Here is a 12,670-nt window from a genome sequence, read left to right as displayed (position 1 = left end):
CACAGCCCATATCAACTGAATTTTACATTATCTAGTTAGAAAGCCTAATAAAGTTAAAAAGGAAGAGGGAAAAGTTATGTAGGGAATAAAGACAAAATACACAGGTGACATATTTGCTCTGTTTGTGCTTTCTAAATGTCAAACTTCTCCCCACACATACATATTCAGGCATTCATACAACTAGACAGTAACTAAAAACTGTGCTCTCTTTATAGTAAGAACAACAAAAGTCAAAGGGTTTAATTCCAAAACTGTGAGGAATGAAACTAATGTTCCACAACCCACCTCTGTCTTAGGGAAGTTTATGCATTTTGAACAAGAGCCTTTGAATCAAATAAAATTAAACAAAAAAATGAGTAAAGATTCCTCTGCGTTTGCAAACTGGTTTATAGCATAGTATGGTCCTTTATTTCATCCCTATCCTTTCCTCTTGATTTAGCCTTTCTATTTGACCGCACTTACAGGCTTAAGTAATACTTATTCTAATAATCCAAGGTAACAGCAAGGTCTGTAAAACATGGCATATAAATAAAGGCAACTTCTTTCTTATTTAATGTCCTCAAACACTTGAACTGTAAACTACTGAACTAAATCATAGTACAAAAAAGAATCCTTTAAAGTGTATTGGAAAACTACATCTTGGTTTATAATGGTTCATGAAAGTCAATGAAGCTATTTGGCTAGTATGCCTCAGTTGTTGGGCAGCTATGAAAAAATGTATTTACGAGCTATCTATTCATTTATGTTTGTAGTACTTTGTAAAAGCCACTTAGAGACAGCTAAATGCCTCACAAATGGAATGCGACATACAGAAGCAGGTCACTTTTCAGAACTGTACGCTCCCAGCAGTTGTTCTAGATGAGAATGGGATAATCTAGCTAATATTATTGCCTATGATTTTATTTCACCCTTGCTTTGCCAACTTCGCCTTGTCTCAGCAACCTTACTCTTCAATTTCCTTCCTGACATCAACCCTTCATCCTCAGCTCCTCTTTGAACTGCTGCCATTCCACAGTTAGCAGGTACCTTAGCTACTCTCCATTATGTCACACACCTTAATCACACCACAGCCCATTTTTTCATTCTTCTGCCTGTCCATGTCATTCCTTTGTTGAGATATTTCCAACTTCATTTTCACACGCCTCTGAGTGGAACAACCCCCATGATATTTCAGTAAATCTTTGTCTACTGAGTTACATGCAGAGAAGATACACCAATGTGCCATCTTACTTGCAAAAATGCAACCTGAGTTTTCAAATCAGCTTGTGCTCTAATATTCAAAGACTGAAGACAAACTCTGTCAGACCACGCACCAGGACCCTAAGGGCACTAACAGGTCTTAATGGCCATGACCAGCGTCACCCAGGGTCTCCATGAAGACCCCCTGCCTGTGGCCCTGGAGCTCCATTTAAACTCAGCTCTGGGTGTTCAGCCCTTGCCTGAGTGACATCATTGACTGTACCTGCCCGCAGCCCTGGCTCTGGCTCCTGTCTCCGAGCCTGGCTAGACCCCTCACCCAAGCTGCAGTATGACTCCAGTCCTGTTTAGACCCTGTTGCCTGGATGGACTTCAGACATGTTGCAGCTTGTCTCCAAACCTGTCTCTGGTTCTTTTTGCTCCTGACTGGATTCCCTGGGTGGTCGCTGGACCTTGTTCATGACTTCGCTGTGTCTAAGACTGTTGATGGACCCTATTACCACCACCTAGCTCTCCTCATGTATAGATGCTGTGGGACTGTACCCTGGTCAGTGAGGGCACTGTCCCTGCTGGGATCACCCTCAGCTCCCAGCTTGCGTTACCTTCAGGAGCAGCCAGCCCTTACTGCTCCCTGACACTTTGCTAGTCATTCCTACCAAATTCAGTTTTTTCCAGTGTATGCGATATAGTCGCACTTGTTTTTCAGCCTCATTATTTTGCAAACAAAGCACAGTCTTTTATTTGTTACGTAGTGTCTCTATAATGACCAATTTTAAATCTTATCTCTTTTTAAAAAGATACTAACCACATAGGTTTTTTTGTTGTGGGTACCAGTGTGATTAATTACCTTCTACAATACACATCTGTCTTTAGCTTAAAACAAATGGCTGCAATGTAAGCAACCTATGCAAGTGTCTCCAACAGAAGGTTTTAAAAAATTATCACACCAAAACTTTACTAGTTTAGAAAAAAAAAAGTCCTTTCTTCTAGAGAGTACTGTATCAGCATCTGCAGTCTTGGGACAACAGTTCTTTAAATTGATGAAGGATACATTATTGTGTGTTACAAGAGTAATATAATGAAACTGCCAAGCTACTTAAATGAAGCCTACTTTAAAAGAAAGCTTGAGTACCCTGTTGTTCCATAATTATCTTACTTCATTTTCTTTCCATTTACCACTATTTATTAATGTAAACACACCTTACAAGCATTTTTTGAGAACTCACCTTTGAGAATAAAAATAACCTCATCAGCCACCCTATTTCTGTGTTCTCTTGTACTCTTACTTATACACGGACCCTCTCCTCCTCCACTAGTACTATTCTTTCCTTTTGCTAGTCTCTTTTCATGTTCTTACCATCTAAGCAGCTATTAGCTCTCTGAAAGGAGGCTGCTAGCCTTGCTATTGCTCACTCTTTTCTAAAGTGGAATAAACCCTTAAGGCAAAACGGGTGCTTCAAATGCAAACCTTATTCTTGAATTCCAGTTCAGACAACAACATTCAGATTATTTGTCTCTGGTAGGCACAATCAACACTGACATATGACAAAACATCACTGCTGCAAAATTTCCCTTCAGATAACTTACAAAGCACATACAAATACTCCTTGAATACATGACAGAACAGTCAAAGCTACTGCATGAAGAGCTCTGCGGTTTTTTCCTTCATTTAAAATGTAGTGGTTCACTGAAAGTAGTAAGCCACTTGTTTATTCTTGGGTCCTTAAATAGCCACAAAATACATCTCTGGTTTTATAATGAAAGATGGTACTTCTGAACATTACTGACATCAGATGCAATATCCATAAAAATCTCTACTTAAAACTACTGAAATACATAGAAAAGATGAAAAATTAAACAGTTATCCTCTGCAACAAAATTTTGGTTTGGACTTAAATACAAATGGCATCACTAACATTGAGTAGAACATTGCTTCATTAGACTGATAGCAAATGACAACATCAGAAGTATTTACAAGTAGCGTATACATTCATAAAAGGTCTTCAAATATTTTATATAAAATACATCACATCTGATTTTTAAAAAATAATTAATAGAAACTGTTTATGAAATCTTCCATGTTAACACTCCAAGAATAAGCAGCTCCAAGAATTGTTTGCCCACACACATTCTGTAGCTGCCTACAGTGTCTAGTTGAGTCAAAAGTTAATTTACTTCCTCAACATCAGTCACAGGTCAAGGGAAGATTAAGACAGACAGAAATTACTGCAGCTAGAAAGTGGCTTGTTAACAAAAGGGTACCTAAACATACTGTTATACTGCCAGGAGGGAACAACTGCACTTTGAAACTCAGAAAGAAATATGCCATTCATTTCTTAGGAAAAATGAAAATATGCATTATAAAGAAGGTAATGTTAACTGTTCAGCTTGCCTCCTGCCAGTTTAACAATATCTTTTATTAGAAACAATAAAGGATGTGATCTTAAGACAGTTTGGAGGCATACTTTGTAGCACACTCAGAATCAAATTCTTACAAAAGAATTTAAAAAGCTTATCAAAATCCACTGTATTGTCATGAGAACGAAAACATGTACATGGATAAAACATATAAAACAACAAGCTCTTAAGGATTATACAAATTTACTGAAACTATTAGTATAAAAGAAGATTTTTTTTAAACTTGGGGGTTTTTTTAAACTATTTGTGAGTAGGTTCAAGCTTCCCTGCTAACTATACAAGCTCCTCAGCATTTCAATCTCTTACAACAGACAATTTCATCTGCAACAGACAATTTGGCCAACAGCAGAAAAATCAATAGGTGCCTGGCAGGGTGGGATATCTTTAATTTCTAGTTTTTCTCAAAACATTAAAAATTTCATTTCAGGCCCTATGGTAACCAAAAAAAAAAAAAAAAAAAAAAAGCAAACAGACACGGTTCACTCTCAAAGAACCAAATATGCACAAGTTTAAAGACATATTTTTTCCTGCATCACAAAGAATCGCATAAAGCATAATAACTATGAACAAGACTGTGTGTTAGTACTAGATAGAACTAGTGACATTGCCTTTGTATCTCCAGAAAGTTACCTTATGCCTAACAGTTTTCAAGCATGCTTAAAGTTCACAAATTCCTTTAAAAAAAAAACCTGACAGCAAGTCACAAGGTTGGGCATGATGAGAAATTATTACCATACTAAGTAGATGATTTGTCCACAGAATACATTATACAAAGATGTCAGCAAAAGCAACATTCAAAATGGAGAATGCAGGTAAAAGTTAAAAATTTCAACCATATTAACTGTAATTAGTGTTTCCATCCTCACTATTCACAAACATGTGCTTAACAGTAGGTGAGATTTCCCACAGTGCCACAGGGAAGACCTATTACATTGGTCTAATACACTGAGAGCTATACATTGGTCTCATAATTCCTACTGTTGATTAGATTTGCATTTATTTCCACGCAAAAAAAGAAGTATCAGATACTGATTTTGCTTGTGTCTAGTTGTGAGTGAAAGGCCAAAGCAGCATGTCATTGAGGTAGATGGTATCAATTAAATTCTGAAGTTACTTTGGGTTTTGGAACTTAACTTCTTCTGAATCTCACTGGCATTTCGATAGTGCCTGTTTTTGTGAAGAACAGCTTTGAAAGTGGCAGTTCCTATCAGTCAGAAATACAACCCAACCCAATTGCCTTCTGGGCTTTCCCAATAATATATAAATATTGCATCAAGTTGAGAAGTATAATAGAATAACAAGGCTAATTGAGTTATAATATTCAAACCTACATTAGGACAACATGAAGGTCATTTTTGTAACCCAAAAAGAAGTATTTTTCCAGAATGAGTTAAACCTGCTGAACAGTATATATTAAACCACTACCACCAAAGCAACTTTTATTATTTTGTTAACATAGATTTGAAATTCTATCTATTAACACCTGGCATTCGAATTCCCCTTTTCCGTGTATCCATATGGCATTTCATAATCTATCAATTTATTTATTTATTTGAAAAAAAAATGTGCTTGAACTCATTGTAACAAGTTCTATAAAGACATTTCTCTCAAAATTCAAGATACCAAATATTTGGTATTAGGAAATACCAACATGAAAGTCTTTTCCATAAAAAAAGTTTGGGGTTTTGCTTTGAAAACAAAGTAAGTGTCATTTTCCAATCCAGTGTCAGAACCTATTTTAAATTGTTTAGTCCCTGAAGGAAAGTATTACGTTCTCCTGTTTTAGGATACTAGTGCCAACAAACTTCACCTCTACCCTCCAACGCTTTTTTGTTTGGGTTTTTTGGTTTTTGTTTTGGTGGGGTTTTGAGTTTTTATTCATATCTCCACTCCTCTTCAAATCTTCAAAGCAGAGAGAAGACTATTAGGTTCTCAGATCAGTAGATTTAGGGAAAAAGTTATTCTAGCTTGTAATAATGCTTTTTTTAAAGATATGCCAAACTTTAGGTAAGTGACCTGCAGTTCTGAGCCCACAATGACCAGTTGCCACAGAGCTGGTAAGAAGACCTTTCAGCTGTTCTAGTGCAGAAGCAAGCACATTGCTTATTTACTAGTCATCTTTCAACACAAACATACCTTAAACATCTGTCTGCTTGTCTCTATTAAACCTTCTCTTGCTGAAAAGGCTGTCATTCCTCCCCCTTTGGATTCCTAATTCCAAAAGTGAAGGAACCAAATGTAATTAAAATAAGTCACTCCCAAGTTATATGCCCAATAATGAACAGCAATTTAAGAAGCCTCATTAGGAACATTTTGCTGTCATGATGCCTGCTCTACTTACTTCTCCTTAACTACATTAGAAAAACAGCCATTTCCAGAACAACACATCTCTCCCTTGCCCCCACTTTCAAACTTTGGCTCTCCCAATCTCTTTCTTCCCAAACACCTTCTGCTCCTCTTACTTTCATGTCTTTCTGCCCAGCCTCTTCCTCACCTAGACCAATACTGAAAATAATTGAACATTACAGGAATCCCATACAACTTTAAGAACAAGAATGATCTTGATCTTAGCTCACTAGGAGACAAGTTGTGCATTAGAAGGTTAAACTACATTATACACAGTATTTTTCACTTTTTCATTTCTCTAATCTGTGACAGAATTCTTCACCTTGACAACAACATCCTACTGCTCTAATGTTTCATTAGATCCAACATCTTTGTTCCTCCATGGGGGATTTCCAAAGCTTCCCCTTTCCATTTTAAAGGAAACAGGGAGCACTCCTACACCCTACTTCCCATAATGCCAAACAGAGAAGCCAAAACCAGGAAATCTAAAACACCATTCTGGTTCACCAGAGCCACTCTGACCTCATAATAAAGGTGCATATCCATTCACCAGTCGTGAATAAGACAGTATGTGGTTGTCCCATTAACTTTTACAGGACAGAAGCAAGTAGTGATGGATTAGCAACTTTGAAATCTTATGTAAAGTACTGCAAAAGGACTCAAGTCATCCTGCTTGTCAGAAATCTCCTACTCTCTCCCTCAAAGTATGCAAAACTGATGGGGAAAGAGGACTTTCCTTCACAAGAGCCAGACACTACATCATCATCAAAGGACATGTGACTATAAAAAAATAACAACTGATGATGCTTTCAGTCACAGTGAATATGTAAGATTTGGCTGCTAGACCCTCTCTTATCCACACAATCATTATCCGAACAGTGTGGACAGAGTCAAAGGGAATGCGTTTTCAATTAATTACACACTTAGATATATGGAACCTCTACTTCTCCCAAACTATTGCTTCAGGCTGTCTGCAAGATCAGATGAACACTCACTGCTGCCTGGAGTCTTCCTTTTAAACTTATCCTCATTAAGTCTACAAACTGCAGTGCTTTTCATCTTTTTCTCCCCTTGCTATGTCCATTTGTCTCTCCACATCTTTCACCTTGAGTCTGCTCCAAATCTCCATGTCACCACAATCTTATGACCAAAAAACTCCCTGGAGTTTTATTCCACATTTCAGTTTACAGTTGTACTATTGCGTTGTGAGATAGTCTGATTCACTGTACTTTCTCTGATACACATTAAAAAAAAAAAAAGACATTAAACATAAAATTGTAAAATTCAAGTTAGATATATATTTCAAAAGGTCTTTTCCCCCTGTGAATAACCAGAATGAAAGTATGTATAAACACCACTTATACAGAAAAGGCAAGACCTCAAAAAACTTCTTCCCCTGGTCTTATCTTGAAATTTTATTCCAGGTACTGTTTGCGGATGCAGTTAGCCATTGGAATTAATTTTGATGAAGTTAAACACTGCAGAACTATTTTTTTAATTAATGAAAACCAAAGCTTCTGATGTGTCTGAACTTGACAACGCCACACATACATTATCTTGCACAGTATATGAGAGTAAGTAGCAGACACGCATTACAGCTGCATGAAATAATAAGTAATACACTGCTGCAACACACTATTTATTCCAAACTTGACAAAAATGTCACACTGGCTAGTGCTAACACTGGCTAAAGAGTGCTTCTATTAACCAGACGCAGTCAGAGCTTTGTGTAGCTTTGTGTAGCTCTCTGGTCTACCCAGATCTAGATCTGGGAAGTCTACTAAGCCCTATTTTAACATATGGCTTAGTATGAACATGCAACAAAAAAGCCAAAACTATTTTGAAGAAAGAAAGAAAAACAAAACAAAACAAAACACCACCACAAAAGAGTAAGCTAGTTATCTTAAGGGGAAAAAAAAACTTTTTTGGAAAAGTTAATGAACACTTTTTCTATTATTCATGAAAGAGCAAGATAGAAAATGAAACAGGTTTCTTCTATATTTTATCAGTCCTTTATTTTCCCACAAAAATGGCTTCCCCCTCTTTTAATGAGGGGGAAGCTTGCTTATGTATACGATAACTGAAGAATAAGATTTAAATGGCATCCCAGGTTTCTTCATTCTCTTGAGCATATAGCGTGAATTGAGTAACAGGCTTTCTACTACACAAATGCCCATATTTCTTTGCTTTCATAACCTCAAGTATCCATTTATGATGAACTAGCAAAACATTTGCTATCATGCTCAGAGCCTTTACAAGAGAATTACAAGGGGAAGGTAATACATTTTGAAGAACCATCATCTATCACTGAAAAGTGGCAAGAACAATCCATTATCATGAAACGTAGGGACTGTGTGGCCAGGTATTACGCCTGCACACACAAAATACTCTGCTTCTGCAACAGAAATTAGTAACTTTGTATCCTGATTGCAATACCTTGTGAAATAAAGGCACTCTGAAATACTAAGTGGGTTTGGAACAAATAGCTGATTCCTAGTTCAGCAGAAATTTGTTTGAACTTTTCTTTTCCCAGCTCCACCTACCCATATTTTCTAATGCAGGGCAACACTGCAATCTTTCCCAAGACAAAGACATTTAAGAGTCCCTCCTCTGCTTTCCTCCAATTCACATGAAACTTAAAGAAATGTAAGTGTATTATTTAAATTATACTCCTTAATCAAGTTTTGGCTGCAGATAACTAAAAGGTAAAATTTGAAGTAATTAGGCAAGACAAACAAGGTACAACTTTCCTCCTGAAGAGGTCAATCTCAGAAGAGCACGTTCAACATAATTTCAGACTCCTGAAACCTTGAAAGATCTTACAGCATGAAAGCTTCAAAACTGCGATCTAAGCAAAGGAGACACTTCTACTTTCTGTATCAGCTCAAGCCATCTGCTGATGGTCTATTAGGCTCACCACCAGACAGAATAATGATAGACTCAGTAACCACTGCTTCAGTGATTTAATCTAGGCACAGATAACTTAATAAATATATAAGGAATGTTGCTGCATGTTCTCTTAACTTCAGACTGAATACTTATTTCCTTCTTGTGTTACCAGTAACCAGTTCAGAATCATGAAGCAGCTTGGGCATGAATATTTCGAAGTGCTTAAACATGTACTGACAAATTCAATCTTCGCATTAGAGGATGTCATAGTATTTGTAAGAACCAAATATAACTCATGGAATCAGAACAGAAACTCTCTTGTGACTATTGGAAACTGATCTTGGAAATTGTTTTCAAAATCAGAGGGCAGATATATTATTCTGTAATTGAAGTTCTGAAAACTGGAGAACTATCAGAAGTTTCACATACAAAAATCTCTAAAAAACACTGCAAATAAAACTACTGCTTGAAGGTTTTAACTTTAATCCTACAGTACTCAAACAATAAGCTATATTAGTCTCATAACCTAATTTAGGCAAATAACATGAAACCGTAATTTAATCAAGTTGTACCAAACTTGACCAAACCTTTTTCTGAATCTGAGTAAACAAAAGCATAGTGTTGAAGTGACAGAAGAATCATTCAAATACCCTCACAGTTGAGAATTCCAGCATCTTCTTCAGTCATCTCCTAAGAACAGTGTTAACTTTCATTGTTAGTAATTCTAACACCTATATTTACTTTCAGATACACATCTAGCATACTGGTATAGCACATTTTTTCTACAGATTGACAAATATACAGACTACTCCAATAATAAATTAGGCAGACAAAGGCTTTAAATATACTCTGAATTTGTTGTAACAAAGAAGCTATTTGCACCAAACTGTATCTGTCAAAATACTTTTCTGAAAGGAAACTAGTATTGCAGGATCTGTATACCCAATTGCAAGATATGCTGCAAACTATTGGCTTCTGGATAGTTGCTGATCATTATAACTGGAAAATAAGCTTAACTGGTTTGTATTATAAGACAATTCACAATTCTGTGACATAGGCAAGTTCCTTTATCCCCTTTTTACAAAGTGAGATACGAGATACTAAAGTTAGAAATGGGACTGGCATACTGCCAAGCTTTGAGGCATCTACCTGTCTACTGAAATTTATGATGTTGGTGTCATCTAGATTTCTGGTAAAATACAGTGGATTATATGGTATATAAGAAAGGTATCCACAAAAGAAAAGGTATCCAGCTGCTTTCAAGAAGCAATAGAAAGTACAGAAGCAAAAGATACACTTTCTACCATTCACCTTTATCTAATTTTATTACCTCACTATGAGCTGCAGGAAGACATCTTGAATTTAAAATTTAGAGCCACAAATCCTGTTCTGTAATTATGTACCTTGATTCTCCCTTCCAAGCAGGGAGACTGCCGGGGCTGCTTAACAATGTTTTTTGTACAAAACAGTAACTGAGAAGCGGAAAGATGTAAGTTTCAGTGCCTACTTCATCAAGAAAATAATTGTTACTTTACCAAAATTACGCAAGGAATGACAGCCTTAACTGTTCCTTCATACTACCAAAACTGTCTTATTCTGAAACATCTTTTCCTTGTTACAAAGAAAACTTTATTCTCACTCTTCCAACATGCAATGATTGCAAAGATGTGTAAAACTTTAAATAAGAGAGACTCATAGTGCTCTTCCCTGCCTCTTCTCCAAGAAACCTGCAGTTTTATGATCAGGCCACTCTCCTACGGAATGTGAAACGTAAGTTCCAGTCCCCCTCAGGCAAATATCTTCAACCTCCCTCTTATTGAAAATATTAAGGGACAATAATTCTTCAGTCTCCCTCTGTGGCAGGGAAGGAACCTAAGGTACTATTTCAAAGAAGAAATTTCCTGGAAGAAATGCCAACTTAAGAGTCCCCACCTCACATTTGCATGCTGTTCATTCCCACCCCTGCTACATCCTACTATTTGTTCTGGAATAACTGCTTAAAAGGTAGAGTGGTAAAGCTTTAAAACAAACAAACAAAATTATTTTTAACCTGAATCAGTTGACTGATCCAATTTACCACATGGCACTAGCAACAGTTGTGTCAACACCACAGAGGACTAAAAGAAGGGCAGAAACAAGCAGTCAAACATGAACAGTAAGTTTCTGCATTAGCATAGAGGAATTTCTAAATTCATATGCACAGATTCCAAAGCATTTTTATGAGACTGAGGATTAATCTTCAGCACTGTAAAACAGGTGCATTTTTAAGAGAGAGGAAGCAGCAGTAATCGATAGGACAGTCAGAGCATAAAAAGTGGGAAAAAACAATATGGCCATAGTAATCTTTTCTGTGTGTGTATATATAGCTTTCTGTGTGTGTTTATATATATATATAATATGTATATAGACCCCACAGATTTTAAAAATTTCCTGAAATTATCTTTTATGCATGTTTATAGGTAAAGATTTAAGTAGCGTGGAAAAGCAAACCCCCCAAATCATAGTTAATAGCATTGAACCGTATTTTTCTCTCGACTAGAAGGGAGCCTTACAAAAACCTAAGTCCTGTGACATGCACAGCAGTAAATACATGCACGTATCTTCAACTACAGGTTGGGTCTTGTACTGGACTTTCATTACAGGTCTCTGCATTGAAGAAACAAACAGCAAAGTGACACAAAAAATTATAAAGTGATTTCCAGCATTATTTCAAGGAATTGGTGAAAGAGTAGCTACGCACCCCCTGAAAAAAGCAACAGATCTTGGGGAGGGGACGGAGAGGAAAAGCTACAGGGTACAAAATAGGGCAAAGGGGTGCAAATCTCTGGGAAGATCGCGCTGGCGATGGAAGGAGCCATCGCCCTCTCCGGCTCCCTGGCAGCAAGGCAAACGCTGCCCGCCACGCCGGGCACGGCGGGGCTCCTCTGCCGTTTCGACCAACTCCCGACCTCCGGGCGCCGTAAGGACACCGGGCGGGCGGTCACAGCGACGAAGACAGCAAGGAGAGACACGGACAAACACGCACAACCCTGGAGAAGTGCCTCGGCCAGGCGCCCGCTGGCAGCCCGGCCGTCGCCCGCTCGCGGCGGGGCCCGGCGCGCCCCCCCCGGCCTAGCGCCCGAGGCGGCCGCGGCGAAGCCCTAGGCCCGGGTCAGGCTCCTCGGGAGCGCGGCCGCCCCCGCGGGCCGCCGCCGGCGAGCCCCTGGCTGCGGCGGTGCCGCCCGCCCGGCCGGCGGAGCGCCGGCGGTGCCCGTTACCTGGCCGGCGACAGGCGAGCCGCGGCGGCCCCGCTCCTCGCGACAAGGTGCCTCAGAGCCGCTGACATTGAGAGAGCCGCCGCCATGACGCTCGTCGCAGCCGCTGGGAGACGGCGGCGTCGCAGGGCCAAACCTCCTCCGCCCAGACAGGAAACGCGAAGGCGAGGGCGGAAAGAAGGAGCGGGAGGGGCGGGCAGGGAGGTAGAGAGGGCTCGGGAAGGGGAGAAGAGAAGGGGTGGGGGGCTGCTGGCACCCCATCGCCAGCACTGAGGAAGGTCAGGCCTGATGCCCGTAGCCCCGTGGAGAAGCTATGCACGCGTTTGGGGCGCAGGCACCCCTTTCCCCCGACTACGCGTTCGGCCCAGAAACGTTTTTGGGCAGCTTCGGGCGTGACGCCATCTTCTCGACGGCAGGGGACGAGCCCCGCGGAGGGGTGGCGCAGGCCTCGGGGCCCAGCGGCCTCACCGCCCGCCGCGGCAGGGTGGCTGGGCTGGCCGAAGTGTGTGTCTCCGGGGCGGGCCGGCAAGGCAGGGAGGGCACGGCAGCCTCCCAGCCCGGGTGTC

At 39.6% G+C, this 12,670-nt stretch overlaps 1 protein-coding gene across 1 annotated transcript in view; it reads right to left on the bottom strand.

Moving 5' to 3' along the window:
* The window catches only part of NDUFS4 (NADH:ubiquinone oxidoreductase subunit S4), a 49,628-nt gene extending 37,346 nt beyond the window's left edge, over window positions 1-12,282 (bottom strand). Inside the window, exon 1 of the mRNA XM_072860211.1 lies at window positions 12,108-12,282. Within this exon, the coding sequence (XP_072716312.1) occupies window positions 12,108-12,193 (86 nt within the window). The 5' untranslated portion in view covers window positions 12,194-12,282. The remainder of the gene's footprint in view (window positions 1-12,107) is intronic.
* Window positions 12,283-12,670: the final 388 nt, after the last annotated feature.

The sequence above is a fragment of the Ciconia boyciana genome, chromosome 4 (genome assembly GCF_034638445.1).
Source record: "Ciconia boyciana chromosome 4, ASM3463844v1, whole genome shotgun sequence".
Classification (NCBI taxonomy): Eukaryota; Metazoa; Chordata; class Aves; order Ciconiiformes; family Ciconiidae; genus Ciconia; species Ciconia boyciana.
The sequence above is the reverse complement of the archived record's forward strand: the minus strand, read 5'-3'. Positions and strand labels throughout refer to the sequence as shown.